We start from the raw sequence: 20,778 nt of genomic DNA, 5'->3' as shown, positions 1-20,778 counted from the left end.
TTAAGTGCCTATACTATGCAATGCAATGTACTAGTAAGTTTGAATTTGTTTAAAGCAGGTCAGTGTCTGTTTTCTTTACTCTTCTAGCTATAATGCTTAACTACCTAATAGTTTCTGGTCACACACATACACGCAGAGAAATATATATATAAACATATTTTTAGGACAGTAAATCTTTGTTGAATAAATAAAATAGGTGAAAAACATGAATAACACAAAAACAGTCATTGATTTCTATGAATTTAAACTTTAGAGAGAAGTGAGATATGGAAAATGTCATATAGTATGAGAAATGGTATGATATATATATAAAAGCATGATCCATAAAGAAAAAAATTGATAAAGCGAACTTTATGAACATTTAAAAAGTTTTACTCTTCAAAAGATACCATTAAGAGGCCGGGCGCGGTGGCTCACGCCTGTAATCCTAGCTCTCTAGGAGGCCGAGGCGGGCGGATTGCTCAAGGTCAAGAGTTCAAAACCAGCCTGAGCAAGAGCGAGACCCCGTCTCTACTATAAATAGAAAGAAACTAATTGGCCAACTGATATATATATAAAAAATTAGCCGGGCATGGTGACGTATGCCTGTAGTCCCAGCTACTCGGGAGGCTGAGACAGAAGGATCGCTCGAGCCCAGGAGTTTGAGGTTGCTGTGAGCTAGGCTGACGCCACGGCACTTACACTAGCCTGGGCAACAAAGCAAGACTCTGTCTCAAAAAAAAAAAAAAAAAAAAAGATACCATTAAGAGAATGAAAAAGCATGCCACAGACTAGGAGAAAATGTTTCAAAGATATCAAATCACTTATCTGATAAATGACTTACATCAGTATATAAAGAAATCTAGCAACTTAATGATAAGACTCCATCGAATGATCTTTGACAAGGGTTCCCAGGCCATTCAGAAGGGAAAGGACAATCTTTTTCAAGAATTGGTGCTGGGAAAACTGGATAACCACATGCAAAAAAAATGAAGTTGGATCCTTACCTTACACCATATATAAAAATTAACTCAAAATGGATTAAAAACCTAAAAAAACTATATAAAATATATGAAACATATTAAAAAAAGACCAATAAAGCATAGGGAAAAGCTTCCTGATGTTGAATTTTGTAGTGATTTCTAGGATATGACACCAAAAGTACAAGAAACAAAAGAAAAAATAGGACCTCATAAAATTAATGGACCTCATAAAATTAATCATAAAAGTGGACCTCATAAAAATTAAAACTTTTGTATATCAGAGGGCACTATCAGCAAAGTGAAAGCGAACCCACAGAATTAGAGAAGATATTTGCAAATCATATATCTGATAAGGGATTGATATTGGAACTCCTACAACTCAACAGTGAAACAAACCTAATTCTAAAATGGGAAAAGGATTTGAACAGACTTTTCTCTAAAGAACATATACAAATAGACAATAAAAGATGCTCACCATCGCTAATCATTAGGGAAATGTAAATTAAAACCACAATGAGATATCACTTCATACCCATTAGGATAGTTGTTATTAAAAAAACAGAAAACAGTGTTGGTGAAGATGTGGAGAAATTAGACCCTTTATGCATTGCCATTGGGCATATAAAATTATGTAGTGGCTGTGAAAAGCAGTATGGCATTTCTTTAAAAGGTAAACATACAGTTGCCATATGATCTAGCAGTTCAACTGCTGGGTATATGCCCAGCATACTCAAAAGAATTGAAAGCAGGGACTGGAACAGGTATTTGTACACCCATGTTCATAGCATCATTCACAATAGCCAAAAGGTAGGAACAGCCCCAGTGTTGTTCATTCATTGACAGATGAATGGGTAAATAAAATGTGACATATACATACAATGGAACATTATTTAGCCTTGAAAAGGAAGGAAATGTTGATGCATGTGGAAGCATGGATGAACCTTAAAGACCTTATACTAAGTAAAATAAGCCAGTCACTTTAAAAGGACAGTATTGTATTATTTCCTTTATATGAGGTTCCTAAAAGTATATATAAATGGCTAATAAGCACATGCAAAGATGCCCAATATCATTAGTCATTCAGGAATAAGATACCACTGCAACCCACTAGAATAACTATAATCAAAAAGACAGATAATACCAAGTGTTGGCAAGGATGTAGAGAAACTGGAGTCTTTATATGTTGCTGATGGGACTGTAAAATGTCCAGAGTTAACCATAAATTTGTGGTATGACTCAGCAGTTCCACTCCTAGGTATCCACAAAGGAGAAATGAAAACATATGTTTACACAAAGACTTTTATATGGGAATGTTTCTAGTATTACTTATAATAATCAAAAAGTGGAAACAACCCAAATGTTCATTAATTGGTGAATGGCTAAACAAAATGTGGTATAAACATACAGTGAAATACTATTCAGCAGTAAATGGAATGAAATACTAATATGTACTACAACATGGGTGAACCTGAAGATATGCTAAGAGAGGACAAACACCAAAGACTACCAGTTGTATGATATGAAATTTCTAAAAGAGGCAAATATCTAGAAATAGCAAATCAGTTGTTGTTGGGCTGGGACTTGTGAGTGGGAGTGGGGATTGACCGTAAATAGGCATGAGGGAAACTTTTAGAGTAATGAAAAAGTTCTAAAACTGGCTTGTGATGGGTGTACAACTGTCAAAATTTACTGCACACTATTTAACTGTTCTAAAAATGCTTAATGAAAAGTCTTGGAAGGTGTGCCCAAGTGTATATGAGGTATTCTGGGAAAGCATCAGCTTGGGTGGTGTGTTACAGAAGGGTTCAAGAAAGAGAATAGTATGTGAGATGACTTGTGTGAACCAATGGGAAAGAGAGCATGATTTGTTCAGGGAATCATAAAAGCCTTGTGTTTGATGCAACATGAAGTTTGAGGCTGGGACTGTCCAAAGAAAAGGTTAGGAGTGAATTTAAAGAAATACAATTCAGGCCGGGCGCGGTGGCTCACGCCTGTAATCCTAGCTCTCTGGGAGGCCGAGACGGGCGGATTGCTCAAGGTCAGGAGTTCGAAACCAGCCTGAGCAAGAGCGAGACCTCGTCTCTACTATAAATAGAAATAAATTAATTGGCCAACTAATATATATATAGAAAAAATTAGCCGGGCATGGTGGCTCATGCCTGTAGTCCCAGCTACTCGGGAGGCTGAGGCAGGAGGATTGCTTGAGCCCAGGAGTTTGAGGTTGCTGTGAGCTAGGCTGACGCCACGGCACTCACTCTAGCCTGGGCAACAAGTGAGACTCTGTCTCAAAAAAAAAAAAAAAAAAAAAAAAAAAAGAAATACAATTCAGTCTACTTATTTTATACTTCTAAGTATATGGATTCTAAGCTATTGGTAATAACCTGGCAGGATCAATGGATTATTGTAGGCTCACTCTTGGTATGCTTTTGTATTCACAAAGTTTAACACAATGTTGAAAATTATCAGAAGGAAGAATATTTAAAACTAAAACTAAATGTTTTGCTGTCCTTGAATAAAATTATGGTATTTCTAGAGTATTAAGTTCTATTTATTTTTCAAGACCTAGTTGCTGTAGGCTATTTCTGCTATATCTTATCTAATGCTTCTTCACCCCTACCCCTTGCAGGGTTTCTCCTCTGTGTCTTGCTACCTCTGTTATAGCACTTCCAGCATAATATAATCCTTTTTTCTGAAACTATAAGATCTTTACGTAAGAACTTATTTTCTTCAATTTTATAACTATAGTGTCTAGCATGATCTTTGGCACACAATGCATTGTTCACTAGTAAATTTGCTTCCAGAACTTTCAAAGAAGGACAAGCAAAGCATAGATCAAAGGGTTGGAGGGAACTGTGCAAGAGGATAGTGTACAAAACCACTGGAAAGACACAAGGTGAAAGTTATAAACTCTTAAACCAATTTGACTTTGGATTGAGATAAATAATTCCCCATCTAATTTTTGAATTCTTATGTCTACCTCACATGTCTTTCTTTCTGTTTTAGAATTTCAGAGCTGGAAAAGACCTTTAGAATTCATATAATCTAGTCTTTATTTATTTTGTGATTTTAAGCCAATTACTTAACCCTTTCTACGCCTAAATTTCCTTATCTGTAAAATGAGGAAATAATATGTACTTCATTGTTATCAAGATTAAATAATGTAATATTTATGCATTCCTCAAGTGTTCATAAAATTAATCCAGTAAGTGGCTAGAAATGACAAATTGAATGAATTATCCAAAGTTTACCACAAATGTATCGCTAAATTTGGGCTAGAATCGATGTCCTCAGTCCTAATCCAATATTTCCACGCTGGCATGGTTGGTACTTCTTTACATCCTAGTGATCATATCCCTTTTTTAGCTGCATTTCCAATTTGATGTGGGCAGGGTAACAAAATTCACAAGCTTTACTCATGCAGAACATGCTTATTAAGCATTGCACATTGCTATGCATCATGCAGTATGATAAGTGTAGGAAAACAGATGAATAATAAATGGTTTGTGTTCTGAGGGAGTTTGGTGTCTAGAAGGTAGAAGATAGACCTTCTAGAAAAATATATACATTAAATGAAATGTTAAGTGCCATGATAGACAAATGGAGATGATGTAAAGAAGATTTGAACAGCATATTATGGAAGGGGGATATCTAGGTGAGTAGGTAAACAGGTAATCACCAGGTGAAAGGAGCTGAGGGATATAAGAGTGACTGGCTTATTTTTGCCTTGGAGTTTGTTGTGGAAGATGATGTCATGGAGCATTCTGTGAAGAGACTGAAGGTATAGTTTATTAGCAGTGGAGCCAGGATGCCAGAGACTACAGTGAGATAGACTTGGTAGGGAATGAGCACAGGAAGGGAAGTGCCAGTGGATAAGAAGTATAAGAGAAGGCAATATTAATGTCTTTCCAGCTCCTTATTGTAGAGTCTAGGTAATTACATTTCAGCTCTTATGTAAAAGCCCTTTGAGATTGTTGCCATTTGACTATTATTACAATCAACTATCCATTTTGCTATAATCTGATGACTCTCCTAGATACAGTATCATTTATTAATGATTTGGGCAGTTAGACATTCTCCCATTCTTGTTTAGTCCATGAGGTTAAACTCCTCAACATCATATCCCCGAACTGGTTAACCCTAACCCTATGTGAATGTTGTATGAATATAGAAAATGATACTGGAAGATGAAGAAATTGTAATTTGGTAGTAATATGTATGCTTTTAATTTTTCTTATATTTAATGTCTTTGTGTGTGTATATGTGTAGGTTAAATGTATCTTTAGAATACAGTATGAAGAGGTCTTGTATATTCAAAGGCCTATTGAAGAAGACAGAAGAAGATTTTTCCAAGAATTGATTCTCAATCAGGCATCAATGGCTCCACCACGAAGGAAACACACTGGTAAAGTTCCTAAAGCCTTTAGGAAAATGGGGAGGGGGATGGAGTTAAGCAATGACGTTTCTTGGAGTCATTATTTTTAACCCTTTAAGACAGTTATCAGGTTTTGTTTATCTTTAGATGGACACATGTGGAAATGGCCACTGTGTTCACGTAACTTGAGGAGATTGGGAAGTATAGTCTTGTTAAAGCTTTATTAAACAGGACTTTTCCTTATCGCTACAGTCCAGATCATCTGGTAGATTTCACTTTCTATGGCTAAAAAAAGTCAAAGAAAAAAGTCTTCCGTTATGCTCTCTTTTAGTTACTTTAATCACCCAGGACTTGACCTGGCAGGTTGTCAACACCAGATGTTGTGCTGATTACTTTGTGGTCCAGGGTAGATTTGAGGAGCTAAGAGCTGGTTAGAACATTTGCCATTTCTAGGTTATTTATTGATTAATTTTTCAAATATTTATTTAGGATCCATTATGTTTGATGTTTTATGTGAGATATTTGAAAAATTATCCTGGCTTTGTTGTAAGGGTTAGGTTTTCTTGTTTGTACTCATAGATTTAAGAAGGGCCTCAAGAATTTGTCAGATTTCAGTTCCCCAATATAAGTAAGGGCTGCATTCTAAATCATTCAAAAGAGAGCTTCTTTTCCTAATCTTAAAGATGTATAAAGGATAAGATCTGCTTGCTTAATCTTTCAACCTCTTGTAGGAAGTAGCAGTCCTGTTTGGTAAAAATGTTTAAGTCTCTTTACTCTTGTTCCATCTTTTATTTTTCTCAAAGCTGTTCTTGTAGGATATTAGATACATTCCCGATCCCTACCAAGCACTTACTTTTCCATATTATTTCTCTATTTCTTTGTTTTTCATTAGTTATATTATCCAACATTTTACTAATTTTATTGTTCTTTAGTGGCTCCTTTCTAAATTTTCTTTATGATTTAAAAATGAACACCTATCAGATTGTTATAGTTATGGGTTTTTTCCTCCAAAAACTTTGGGAAATTCAGTATGTAAGTTATACTTTCTAATTATTTTGTTGCTTTCTGTCAATCTAAGTAAGTATTTCAAATATTTTTTTATGAAAGTGATTCATAAATTATATATAAATATTTTAAAATCAAATTACTTAAAATCATATTGTTTGTTTTTTAAAGGGGTCCTATTGTGAGTTATTTTATAAAGTGAAGCTATTCTAAAACTTTTGATTTCCATGCAAATTTTTACTTGTTGAATTTGCATGGTTCACATATATAGTTAGGCACTGCATACATTTCTCAGTCAATGACAGACCTAATATATGAAAGTGGTCCCTTAAGATATAATACTGTAATTTTACTGTACCTTTTCTATGTTCAAATATACAATTACTTACCATTGTGTTACAGTTGCCTACAGTATTTGGTACAAGTAATCTACTGTCTAGGTTTGTAGCCTAGGAGTAATAAACCATGCCATATAGCCTAGGTGTCTAGTAGGCCATACCTGATAGGTTTGTATTCATACAATGATGAAATTGCCTAATGATGCATTTTTCATAATACCTCCATGTCATTAACTGACACATGAATGTATTTATAATTCTTTTCTTTAAAGAACATTTTGAGAGAATGCCAGAAAAGTCACTGAGGTACTGGCCAACCATGCTGGAATCTTAACATTTTCTTCTATTTTTCTTTAGCTCTTTGTGCTATGGAAGTGCTTCCTCTTGCACTACCTTCTCCACCTCGTCAGTTATCAGAATCAGAAAAAAATCGGATGGAGGACCAGGAGGAAAATACTTTAAGAGAGTTGCGGTTGTTTCTCAGGGATGTAACCAAGAGGCTGGCCACAGATAAACGCTTTAACATCTTCAGCAAACCGGTGGATATTGAAGAGGTCTTGTTTCAGTAGTGTGCAAACAGTGAAGTTGAACTGGCTAAAAGAAAAAAATATTGACATCTTTTTTTGGAAGGAAAAAAAGCAAAGGCATGGATGAATATTACCCCTAGCCTGTAAAATTTTAATCCACGTGATAACTACCAGTGTCATCAGCAAACATCTGGTGACTTTTGGATGAAATTAGTAACCAATTTGTATATGTCCTGATCTTTGTGATCTCTTACTCTTCAATTTGAGAAGAGAATTAAAAGTTCCTTTAGTAAAATGTCCATACTAGACTATTTTTATTCCAGGATAAATCCTACACTTAAGCATATTTGTATTAACTAATCAATAGCAATTAATATTGGCATTTCCCAAATTATGTATACCTTATCAAAAGAGGTGGCTAAGAAACCTGAAATTTCTTTGTCTTTCATATTTTGGAAATGCCGGTGGTTAGGATGCTGTTTGATATCAAGCACATCCTATACAGCTAAAATTATTTTTCTCTCTAAAGATTTTCTCTGCTCCCAGTGGAAAATTTCTCACTTTCTATGTGTATTGTTTTGTGTGCTTGTGGGAGCATGGTTTGTGATCATGAAAAAAGAAATTTTCCATTTGGAATCTACTATAGTACTGTCAATTGTAGTTTTTGTTTTTGTGTCTTATCCTGGGATAATATAGTGTGTGGATGAGCACAATATGATCTTTACTGGCCTTTTTATAGTTCAGACTCCATGTTTGAACATCTTTGGTGTTTTTAGCTTTGATTTTTTTTTTTTTTTATTTCTTTAAAAAATTTGAATTATGAAATGATTCAAAGTTTCATGTCGTGTCCTAATTGTGAAATCTGTGCTTTTGGACCTGAGCAGATTCCTTTGGACCCATTACCTCATCTATGACTGAGAAGAATGAGCTAGCATTACATTTTCCCCCCTGGCAAGTCTGAAAATATCTATTCCTCCCCCACCTTTTTTTGTTGTTTGTTTGGGGATTTTTTGATTCTTTTTGATTCTTTTTTTTCCTTTTCCCCTTTTTTGGAATAAAGGGACTATCTATAATTTTATTTGTATATTTGTCCACAATATATAGTTTTTTCCATTTGATCCTCTCAGCAACTTTGCAAGGATCATTATTTTTCTTATTTTGCAGCTGAGGAAACAGAGGCTTACTGGAAAATAACACAGCCAAGACTTGAAAGTTTTTTTTTATATTCAAAGCCCACCTTCTTTACATCATAACTACCTCATATCTTTTCTTACTGGGATAACAAGATATGTCTAATTTGCTTTTCTAATTAATAAATATCACTTTTTATTTGTGGAGCATTTTTCCCATTCATAGTACTTTTAGATAATTTTAAAACTGTCAGCCAATTTAAGAAACAGTTTTAAGTGTGTGTACGTATGTGTGTGTGTCTTAATGTCCCATTTGATACGTTTGGATTATGACACTTAAAGGATAAGTACTTGCCCCCAACTCAACTTCTCATTGCTGGGAGTAAACCAATTGTGCTTTTGCTCAGGAATAACTCTTTTTCTTTCTAACCAGAAAAGATTGTCAGATTTCAAATGCCATCTGTAATACAATATAAGTCTTATAAATGATGGTAAGGCGGTGGAAGGGATAGAGAATGTTGGTCACATAAAAATTTTAGGCTGAGCACAGTGGATCATGCCTGTAATCCTATCACTTCGAGAGACAGGAGGATCATTTGAGGCCAGGAGTTTGAGACCAGCCTGAGCAACTTAGTGAGACCCTATCTCTACAAAAAATAGAAAAATTGGCCAAGTGTGGTGGCACACACCTGCAGTTCCAGATACTCAGAAGGCAGAGACAGGAGGATTGCTTGACCCCAGGAATTTGAGGTTACAGTGAGCTTTGAACATACCACTGCCTTCTAGCCTGAGTGTCAGAGCAAGACCCTGTCTCAATCAAAAAAAAAATTTTTTTTTTTTAAATTTAAGGCTTATATTTCTCTTGTTTTCTCCTTTGTCCATTCTTTTCAGGTTAATTCTGCTGCTGGTGTTGTCTGCTCTTAAAGCTGAAAACATGGGAGTCTCTGGGAAGGATAGAGGAGGAAAACAAGATAAATTTGGATAACATAAAGCATAGAAGTTTTTATTCAGATAATGAATTCAAAGTATCTAAAAATTTTATCAAATTCCAAAGCATACTGCAGAGAAAACAAAATTTCAGAAAATTGGCTAGTTGTGGTGGTTCATGCCTGTAACCAGCCTGAGCAAGAGCCAGATCCCATCTCTACCAAAAATAGAAAAAGTTAGCCAGACGTGGTGGTGTGTGCCTGTAGTCCCAGCTACTTTGGAGGCTGAGGCAGGAAGATCACTTCAGTTCACAAGTTTGAGGTTGTGTTGATGTGATGATGCCACTGTACTCTATCCGAAACAACAGAGGAAGACTTTTGTCTCCAAAGAAAAAAGAAATTCAGAAAAATAAACATTGAATTTAAAATTAAGCATAGGTGCTAAAATTGTAATCTTTACTAATATAAATTTTTATAGTGCTTTGTAGTTTACAAAACCATTTCCACTTGTACACTGGGCATGGCAAATGCCAGACCCAATAATCCAGCTAATATCTTCTAACTATGGCTTGTTTCTATGAAGCTCCATTACCTCCCCTATATGGAAATTAATTGGCTTTTGAGCTCTTAGAGGCTGAAAAACAGATTAAAGCTCACATACACCCCTACCTAATATTTTTATAAGTAATATTAAAATTTTAAAAACATACATATAAATTACATATTTGCACATGTGTGTGTGTATATATAAATTTTGAAATCATGGCATCGATGTCATCTGGAACTACAAGAAAACTAACCTGACTTTCATGGAGCAGAAATTACCCTACCCCCAGGAAATCATTCCTGGACTAATTTTAGACATTACTGCTAAAACTGCTTTTATATCAAACTTGATTACTTGATTTGAGATTTGCATTGGGGAAGACAATAGATAAATAGGTTGTTTGCTCTTTCTTATTGGTCAGTGATATACAATTTATTGGTCAAATCATGACTTAATATCTCCTCTTTTGAGTTATTGCCCATAAAAATCAGCACATAGAGCAGTATGTTTTTTGTTTGTTTGTATGTATATTTGTTTATATTTAATGACAATCCAGCAAATCTTTTATTAGTTCTAAAGTGGAACTTAGTTTCATTATATAATTGACTCAAAATGTTTGTAATGACTCCAAAGGAGTGGAAAATACTTTCCATGAAATAATTCACCCTAGCAAACTGAAAAAGAAAGAATTTTTTTGTTGAAAATTTTAGAGATTTACCAGAAGCTCTCTAATATAAAGCCTATGCTTTCTATTTTCCTTTTTTTCTCTTTCTCTTTCTTTTCTTGAAGTAACATTTATTGATGCTTATTGGGTGCTTTTGCCTATACATCCTTTTCTCAGATATGCCCGAAGGATTATTTTAAAAAAAGGTGACCTGGTTTCAAATTTCAAGAATAGATTTAGATACAACTTGGAAACTGAAACTTTTCATGGAAAGTATGATAGTAACTTTAGTAGCATAAATAGCTCTGTAATTTTATCCTTATCTATAATTATTTCTTAAATATCTAGATTTAGTTTTTAAAGAACTCTGTTTTTATTTTGTGTTTTTATGAACTGAGTAGATCATATAAAAAATGAGAAGTAATTTTTATTAAAATATCCTGTTTGTTTTAGGTTTCAGATTATCTTGAAGTTATCAAGGAACCAATGGATTTATCAACAGTAATAACTAAAATTGATAAACACAATTACCTGACTGCTAAGGATTTCCTGAGAGATATTGACCTCATCTGTAGCAATGCATTAGAGTACAATCCAGATAAGGACCCAGGAGGTAAGGATGCATAGGGCAAGGTTCACTTCGATAATCAAAGAGAAAATAGGTTACAGTTTAAATACTAAATCTTGGCTGTGTTTTAGATAAATTAATTTTCATGACCTATTATTCTTTTTAGGAACTTCTTGATGAGGAACTAATAGTCTACTTAAAAATAATGTGCTTAAATTAGAGGATTCTGTAGTTGTTGGTATTAAGTTCAGAGTTTAGTTTCTTCATTTACTTTCTACTTTTTATACTTAGGTTATGATTTTATTCAGATTGATGGAAAACTGAGTCATTGAGAATTTAACTTAAAATTTATTTAGTCAACAATAGCAGTGCTGATAAACATGGGGAGTTTTGAATTTGTGGGAATCCATGAAGGGTATTTCTACATATCAAAAGACCTCTTTATGTAGAATGTGATCTTTCTGTTGATTGTATTTTTATGTGTTATTTTACTCTTAATCTACCCTGTACTTAAATGTGTAGTTCCATTTCTTGTCACCACCCTCCAGGGAAGACAACTAGGAACATAATCTTAGTAAAACGAGATGAGTTTATTGATTTATTATACTGAGGGCAGAATGTTCATCATAGGGAACTATATAGGATTTGGGGGTTGTGTTAAGTGATTTTGGGTAGAGTGTAAGGAAGTGGGGCTTTGAGTGGATTGGATGCTGTTTAGAGAGTGGTACTAACTTTGAGATTAGGCATTTTAAGAACCTAGAGGCAAGGCCGGGCGCGGTGGCTCACGCCTGTAATCCTAGCTCTTGGGAGGCCGAGGCGGGCGGATTGCTCAAGGTCAGGAGTTCAAAACCAGCCTGAGCAAGAGTGAGACCCCGTCTCTACTATAAATAGAAATAAATTAATTGGCCAACTGATATATATATAAAAAATTAGCCGGGCATGGTGGCTCATGCCTGTAGTCCCAGCTGCTCAGGAGGCTGAGGCAGAAGGATCCCTCGAGCCTAGGAGTTTGAGGTTGCTGTGAGCTAGGCTGACGCCACGGCACTCACTCTAGCCTGGACAACAAAGTGAGACTCTGTCTCAAAAAAAAAAAAAAAAAAAAAAAAAAAAGAACCTAGAGGCAAGAAGAATGGAGCAAAGCTTAAAGCTGTGATTGGTAAAGAAACAGTAGTTATTCATATTAGCTAGGATAGGATTATGTTTGGTTATTTTTGTTGTTAGGATAATGTTCATTTTTTTGTTTGTGTTTAGACATGATTTCAGAGTGGTCTTGTTTTTCTCTTGACTCATCATGGACACAGAGTGACCTTGGTTAATGTTGGTGTTCTGTGAAATTGCTTATGTTTAACGTAGCATACCGGGGCCTAGCCAATAGTGCTGGGCCAGCTCCCAGCTGTCAGGAGCCATTTTTCTCTTTCTCACTCTATTGAGAATTCTATTTCTTTAGTAGGTACTACTCAAAATAAAAAATGCTTCTTGTTTTTAAAACATTTGTTCAAGTTTCTGTTACTTAAAGATATTTAGAGTATAGTTTGTGCTTTGTATCTGTATTTTTTGGACAGTGGCTCTCAACCCAGACTACATGGTAAAATGACCTGGATTTCTCCATTACACATGAAATGATGTATTTCTTTCCTGAATTTAGACTGTAGTAAATCTACAGTATAAAATTTTTGCATAGCTGTGCTTGGTATCTAACAGTTCTTCAGCTTTGTGTTAGGATATTTGCCTTTTATAGTTTTTGTTGTTTGTTTACTTCTTTTTGAGTTTTTATTATATATGTTTTATAGAAAAATCTATGAAAATAGAACAAAGAATATTAAAATAATCTGTAATCCCATTGCTGTTATCTCTCTCCCCAACATAGTTGTCTTGTATGTAGAATATATACATGCATCTTATTTTTACTAAATTAAATATGACTTTTGTAAATTTTGTCATTCCTGTAATATTTTTTGCAAAGCTTATTAATTAGTGAATATATTTCTGCCATATTATTTCAATCATATATAGAAATAATAGCTAATACCTTATTGTTGGACATATTCTATTTTTTAGTTTTTTTCCTCTGTTATAAATACTGATAAATATCTTTATGATGCAAATTTTATGTAGATCTTTAATTATTTCCTTAGAATAAATTCTTTAAAGTGAAATTTCTGGATCAAAGAATGTGTATTTTTTAAGGCTTTTAATCTGTATTATTAAAATTTTGTGTTAAATACGCCAGCAGCATCAGGGCCACTGTTAAGTCAGTATAGCACTTTTGTGTGAGTGAGAGAATCTCCTTCTTTAATTGGTTGCTATCCTGCAACAGGATGAGTAGTGAAGTATGAGCTGGATATCAGCTTTGTTTCACTCGCTTTCCTTTCCTACACCCTTAGCCTATTTTTCAAGGCACAGAGACCAATGATATTGTATAGTATGTAATGAGAACATGGGCTTTGCTTTTAGACCTAGGCTTTAGTCTCTGTTCTGCCATTTCCTAGTTCTTTCACTTTGATCAAGTTAAGCCTTCTAAATTTTAGTTTCCTCATCTGTAAAACATGGATAATGATAGTATTCTTTAATTGGGGTGGTTGTAAGGATTAAATGATAAAGTGTATTAAGTTGAATCTTACGAAATCGCCATTTGGATATTGTTCAACCTAAATACGTTAATCTCGGGGACTGGGGTGGCTGGGCGGCTAAAACAACAGAAATTTATTCTGGAAGCTATCAGTTCAAGATGAAGGTGTCATCAGCTTTGGTTTCTTCTGAAACCTTTTTTCTTGGTTTGTAGATGGCTCTTTCTCCCTATGTCCTTTCGCAGCCTTTTCTCTATGCTTGTATGCCCCTAGTTTCTCTTGATGTGTCCAGATTTTCTCTTCTTATATATAAGGACATCACATATGATTATGGAAGCTTAGAGGTAAAAGAGAATATATGTATATATTAAAAAAATAAGGATGTCACTTATAAGTGGAACATGATAAGTGTTCCATAAAGGTTAGATGTTGATATTTTTATTTTTGTTATCATTATTTAAATGCTTTAATTTTTCATAAATTGGTTCCTTTGTGGGTTCCTGTCACTTTACACTTTGTGTTTATTATATTCCCTGGACCATACTTTAATCCTATTTTGAAACAAATATAGGAACATTTTTTTTTTTTTTTGAGACAGAGTCTCATTCTGTTGCCCAGCTAGAATGCTGTGGTGTCAGCCTAGTTCACAGCAACCTCAAACTCCTGGGCTTAAGCAATCCTCCTGCCTCAGACTACCAACTAGCTGGGACTATAGGCATGTGCCACCATGTCTGGCTAATTACATATATGTGTGTGTGTATATATGTATGTATGTGTGTGTGTGAGTGTGTGTATATATATATATATATATATTTATTTTAGTTGTTCAGCTGATTTCTTTCTATTTTTTTAGTAAAGACAGGGTCTGGAACTTCTGAGCTCAAACAATCCTCCTGCTTTGGCCTCCCAGAGTGCTGTGATTATAGGTGTGAGCTACCACACCTGGCCAAATATAGGGACTTATAGTGAAAATGAATTTAAGTGCTAAGAGAAAGCCTTTTGAGAAGATCAATTCATATTTCTTCCCCATTAAGTAATTAATTATAAGCACCTTGATATCAATATTACTTTTAAGGAGCAGTGTTTTCTGGTGTATAATAACCATTTATTACAAAATGCAATTTAATAATCAAAGAATATGGCTCTATCTCACAGCTGAAGTTAACATGGTACACTTGTAACTTTCCTCTTTCTTTTTTTTTTTTTTTTGAGACAGAGTCTCACTTTGTTGTCCAGGCTAGAGTGAGTGCCGTGGCGTCAGCCTAGCTCACAGCAACCTCAAACTCCTGGACTTGAGTGATCCTTCTGCCTCAGCCTCCCGAGTAGCTGGGACTACAGGCATGCGCCACCATGCCCGGCTAATTTTTTATATATATATCAGTTGGCCAATTAATTTCTTTCTATTTATAGTAGAGACGGGGTCTCGCTCTTGCTCAGGCTGGTTTTGAACTCCTGACCTTGAGCAATCCGCCCGCCTCGGCCTCCCAAGAGCTAGGATTACAGGTGTGAGCCACAGCGCCCGGCCCTCTTTCTTTTTTTTGAGACAAAGTCTTGCTCTGCCAGGCTAAAGAGATCCTCCTCCCTCAGCCTCCTGAGTAGCTGGGACTACAGGCATGCACCACTACACCAGGCTAATTTTTGGATTTTTTGTAGATACAGATTCTCAGTCAGGCTGGTCTAGAACTTCTGGCTTCAAGGTATTCTCCTACCTCTGCCTCTCTAAGTGCTAGGATTACAGGCCTGAGCCACTGCCCGGCCCACTCTTTTAGATATACAAAAAGTGATACAATTCAAAGGTATTATTTTGATTGTGTTTAGATTTTTTTCTTTATCAAGCAGTCTGTTTTTTTCTTAGCAACAGAACCACTTGTTATAATATGTTCCAGAAAAACAACCTGAGGGTGTATAGTGTAGCAAGTGGAATGTTGTATGAATGTTGTATTACTTTTACAAGCTCCCATGAGTATTTGAAAGCTTACAGTGTTATGTTTTTCAGAGCACTTGGCCATTTGGAATAAAAACTAACATATACAAAGGAGATGGAAGCCAACATTTTGAGAGCTATACATGTTGCCTAAGTGTTTATCCAGATTCTCTTTTTTAAGGATGTTGTGGACACAAATAAAATATGGAATAAGAACATATTTAATTCCTAGGTTCTAAATGTGACCAGTATCAGATATTTGGCCATAATTATTTTATAGATATATGTTATATTGACAGTCCCTCATTTTTGGTCTTGCCATATATCCCTCCCATATCTCTCATGCCTATTTGTATACATACCATCATTTGACTAATTTTGCTGAAATTTCAACCCAAATCTTCTAGTCTTCTTAAAATCTTCTATTTTGTACTGATTGTGTAGAATCGATTGATCCTAGCTTTTGGAGCCCTCTGTGTTTTGCTCTTAATACCCTTCTAACTTAATTTGCATGGTTGTATTTCAAAAGTTCTGTGAGTAAACCATACTTATTCATATTTTTATTAGTACCATGTGCTGATTAGTGAGCTGGGTACCTAGACTATAAAAATAATTATGATGATAGTCCTTGAATTTTAAGACTGAGATATATGTCAGTATTATGATAGATCAGTAATGTATACTGGATAACTACTATGTTGCAAACATTATTCTGTATGTAATTGTATTAGATTACTAGGACTGCTGTAATAAAATATGACACACTGGGTGGCTGAAACAACTGAAATTTATTCTGGAAGCTATCAGTTCAAGATGAAGGTGTCATCAGTTTTGGTTTCTCCTGAAACCCTTTTTCTTGGTTTGTAGATGGCTCTTTCTCCCTATGTCCTTTCGCAGCCTTTTCTCTATGCTTGTATGCCCCTAGTTTCTCTTGATGTGTCCAGATTTTCTCTTCTTATAAGGATATCAGTCAGATTGGATTAAAGCCCAATCATATGACCTCATTTTATCTTAATTATCTTTTTAAAGGCACCATCTCCAAATACAGTCACATTCTGAGGTACTGGGGCTTAGGGCTTTGACATGTGAATTTTGAGTGACACAATTCAACCCATAGCAGTTACATATAAAACACAATCCCTACTATCTAGATAGTCAGTGATTTTTTTTTAAGAGATGACAGGTATACCTATCAATTAATTATTGGTGATTATAAAAACAAAGAGATGATTATGATAAAGGGATATAGAGGTGGCAATAAGGAATAATGCCTTGATGTGGCAGCAGGTAATTATAATGCAGTATCTTAAGGTCTGTTTTAGAAATATGTATACAGGGTCAGTGGAACACAGAGGAGAAGACACTATCTGGAGATGAGCAAGATTTGGAAGGACATTCATTTCAGATTGAAGGAAGTAGTAGGGTATAAAGGTATGAGAAAAGCATGTCTGGAGAATAGAGTGTCTCTGTTGAGGGGTAGGGAAAAATAAGTTTGCTTCCCTACTCATTGACTCACCGTTTACTGAGCATCCATTTATTAAATATTCTCTGTGTGTACAATCATCCTGTTCAAGGCTAGAGAATACAGATGATTAAGATACAGCCCTGACCTTTTAGTATGAAGTTTTAGGTAGCAGTCAAGGGAGTGGTGGGATGGATGTTGTGAGACCAGTTAAGATTTAGTTGCAATGTGGTCAGACGCAGTGGCTCACACCTGTAATCCCAACACTCTGGGAGGCTGAGATGGGAGGATTGCTTGAGGTCAAGAGTTCAAGACCAGCCTGAGCAAGAGTGAGACCCTGTCTCTGCTAAAAATAGAAAAAAAAAGTCAGCCAGGAATGGTGGCAAGTGCCTGTAGTCCCATCTAGTTGGGAGGCTGAGGCAGGAGGATCACTTGAACCCAGGAGTTTGAGGTTTCTGTTAGCTGGGCTGATGCCATGGCACTCTATCTAGCCAGGGCAACAGAGCAAGACTTGGTCTCAAGGGAAAATAAGAAAGATGCAGTGGCTGCAGAGATTGAATATACAGGTCTTAGTGACATCATATTGTCTAGGTAGAAATCCTATGGAATCTACAAAGATGCTATTAGAACATGTAAGTGATTTAGCATGGTTGCAGGAGACAATAGAAACACACAAAACTCAATTGTATTTCTATATACTAGCAACAAACAGGAAATTGAAATAAAAATACTATTTACAGTAGCATCAAAAAACATAAATTTGACAAAAGATATATAAGACTTGTACATTGAAAACTGTAAAACATTGGTAAGAAAAATTAAAGACCTAAAAAATGAAGACATACTGTGTTTATGGTTTGGAAGACTCAACATTGTGAAGATGTCATTTCTCTCCAAATCAGACCATAGATTCAACACCAAACAATCAAAATTCCAGTAGGCATTTGATAGAAATTGACATGCTGATTCTGAAATTCATGTGAAAATAAGATAACCTAGAATAATCCAAACAACTTTGAAAAATAATAAACCGAAAACTTCGGGAGGAATTAATACCACCTTATTTCAAGACTTAAAAAGTTACAGTAATCTAGACAGTATAGTATTGGCATAAAGATTGACAGATAGGTCAGTGGAATAGAAGGGAGTCCTGAGGTTGGGTGTGGTGTCTCACACCTGTAATCCTAGTATTTTGGGAGGCTGAGGTGGGAGGATTGCTTGAGGCCAGGAGTTCAAGACCAGGCTGAGTAAGAGAGATGGCATATCTACAAAAAATAGATAAATTAGCCAGGCATGGTAGCTCATGCCTGTAGTCCTAGCTACATGGGAGGCTGAGGCAGGAGGATCACTTGAGCCCAGCAGTTTGAGGTTGTAGCAAGCTATGATGAGGCCACTGCACTCCAACCTAGATGACAGAGTGAGACCCTGTATCAAAAACAAAACAAAACAAAAGAATAGAGTCCTGAAGTGGATGCACACATAGAGGGTCAAGTGTTTTTCTATGAAGGTATAAAGACAATTCACTGGAGAAAGCATAGTCTTTTCAACAGTGCTGGAACAATTGGATATCAGTATAGAAAAAAAAACCAATTTAGAGGATGGGTATAAGAGTCGAAGATACTTCACCAAAGGTGATATATGGAAGGCAAATAAGCACGAGTAAAGATACTCAGCCTCATTTATCTTTAGTGAAATGCCAATTAAAACCACAATGAGATACCACTCAACACCTATAAGAATTGTCTAAAATTAAAAAGACTGACCATATCAAATGTTTGCAAAGTTGAGAGGAACTGGAACTATGATGCATTGCTGGTAGGAATATAACATGGTACAACATGCTTTGGAAAACAGTCTGGCAGTTTCTTAAAATAATAAACATATGTACCATGTTTCCCTGAAAATAAGACAGGGTCTTATATTTATTTTTCCTCAAGAAGACACCCTAGGGCTTATTTTGAGGGGATGTGTTATTTTTTTTAAGTATGGTACAATAATCTACATTTATTTAAATATAGTTAGGTCGTCGTCTTCTGGAATATCATCATAACTCTCCAAACCCCGAATTCCATCCTGAATTTCTTGTGACTCTATTTCCTTTAGGGCCATTGGCTCCAACCTCTCATGTTGAGCAATAGAGCTCTCATGGGGCAGATGAGAAAGGCTGCTTGTCTTCTTTGCCGCTCCGCCATGAAATGCATGGGTTGTGCAGATACGCTGCATAGCCACGCCCATCACTAGGTCTTATTTTCGGGAAACACGGTAGTGTCTCTCTGTATCCATGGATGTGAACCCATGAATACAAAGGGAGGGCCCATTGTACAACTTCTTTTATATAAGGGACATGAGCATCCGAGGACTTAGTATTGAAGGGGGAATGGGGTCTGTAGTTCCAGTTGTGCAGGAGGCTTGCTTGAGCTCAGGGGTTTGAGGTTGCAGTGAGCTGCGATCATGCCACTGCTCTCCAACTTGGACAACCCTATCTCATAAATAATAAATAACTAGATAGATAGATAGTAAATGCTTGCTAGCTAGCTAGCTTTGTGATTATGTGAAGATGTAAATTTGAATCATGTTACTTTCCTGCTCATATCTTTTCAATGACTTTCATTGCTCTTAGGATAAAATCTAAAATCCTGAGATCTGGTTCCTGTTTGCCTCTGGCTTGTTATGTTCTGACCACACAGTCTACATTTCAGGTTCTTGAAATCACCAAGGTCTTTTTACTCTAGGATATTCTCACATGATATTTTCTGGACCTGCCCTGGTTTTCCCCTATTCTTTCAGTGGCTTCTTACTCCAATGCATGCTTCAGTTGTCAGCGTAAATGCCTCTTCTTCAGAGAGGCTTTTCCTGACTTGCCCAATCTAAATTCGCACCCACATCAATACCCTGTAGGTTTTCTTTATAGCTGTTGTTCAGGGTTTTTTATTGTGTTCTGTTTTATTGTTTTTAAAATATGTATGTATGAGAGATTATTTATGTAATAGCACTTTTGTATAGTAGCCTGAAAAACTCCTTGAAAATTGGGAGTATGCCTATTTTGTTTACCACTGTGTAGCCACCATCTGGCTTTTCCTGGTATAGTTAACAATCAGTATTCGTTGTATGAATTTTTAGGGAAAATATATTAGAAGCAAATATATCAGTGGTTGCCTTTGAATGGTACATGTTTGGTTTTGTAAGATTTCCACAAAGTCCCACAGAGTTTTAAATAAAAGGCCTCTGTATCTTTGTCTATACTTTGGGCCTTTACTAGAGAGGAAAAAGCAAATGTTACTTTGTGACTTTGGATTCTTGTTATTTATACTGTATAAAACAAGGTACCGTGATATATTAATATTTACTTGCCTCGTAATATCTCTGAGTTGCACAGCTCTTGGGGGCACTTTTACATTATATTACATTATGAATGGGGACTTCTGGATTAGTGTGAAGCAGAGACTTTTCTTTTAGTACCATTTTTAGGTATAGTTTATCTACAACTGTGTTTGTACTTTTCTCCTGATCCACCTACAATTTATATGCTATCTTGCGTTCATTATCTTAGAAAGTCTTTCTGTATTTCTGTGTTTTTGTCACATTTTTAAATAGGTTACTTAGGATATATATATGTATTTATTTTTTTTGTATTCTTTAGCATAGTTTCGACCAGTATTAACTTACGGAGAAGTTTAAGATTTTCTGAATTCTCAATATTCATATCTATGGCAACTCTGGGGCTGGGCATATGATGAATCCATTTTAGTTTTTTATTGAAAATCATGTTTCTGTTTTCAAAAATTT

At 35.5% G+C, this 20,778-nt stretch overlaps 1 protein-coding gene across 3 annotated transcripts in view; it reads left to right on the top strand.

Moving 5' to 3' along the window:
* Window positions 1–20,778, top strand: part of ATAD2B (ATPase family AAA domain containing 2B) — a 152,552-nt gene that overhangs the window by 114,250 nt on the left and 17,524 nt on the right. For 2 of the 3 annotated variants that reach the window (XM_076000580.1, XM_076000578.1), the window contains 3 exons: window positions 5,229–5,364; window positions 7,035–7,231; window positions 10,925–11,084. In XM_076000580.1, coding sequence (XP_075856695.1) covers window positions 5,229–5,364; window positions 7,035–7,231; window positions 10,925–11,084 — 493 coding nt within the window. The remainder of the gene's footprint in view (window positions 1–5,228; window positions 5,365–7,034; window positions 7,232–10,924; window positions 11,085–20,778) is intronic. The other variant, XM_076000579.1, reaches the window with a different exon arrangement.

The sequence above is a fragment of the Microcebus murinus genome, chromosome 3, assembly GCF_040939455.1.
Source record: "Microcebus murinus isolate Inina chromosome 3, M.murinus_Inina_mat1.0, whole genome shotgun sequence".
Lineage (NCBI taxonomy): Eukaryota > Metazoa > Chordata > Mammalia > Primates > Cheirogaleidae > Microcebus > Microcebus murinus.
The sequence above is the reverse complement of the archived record's forward strand: the minus strand, read 5'-3'. Positions and strand labels throughout refer to the sequence as shown.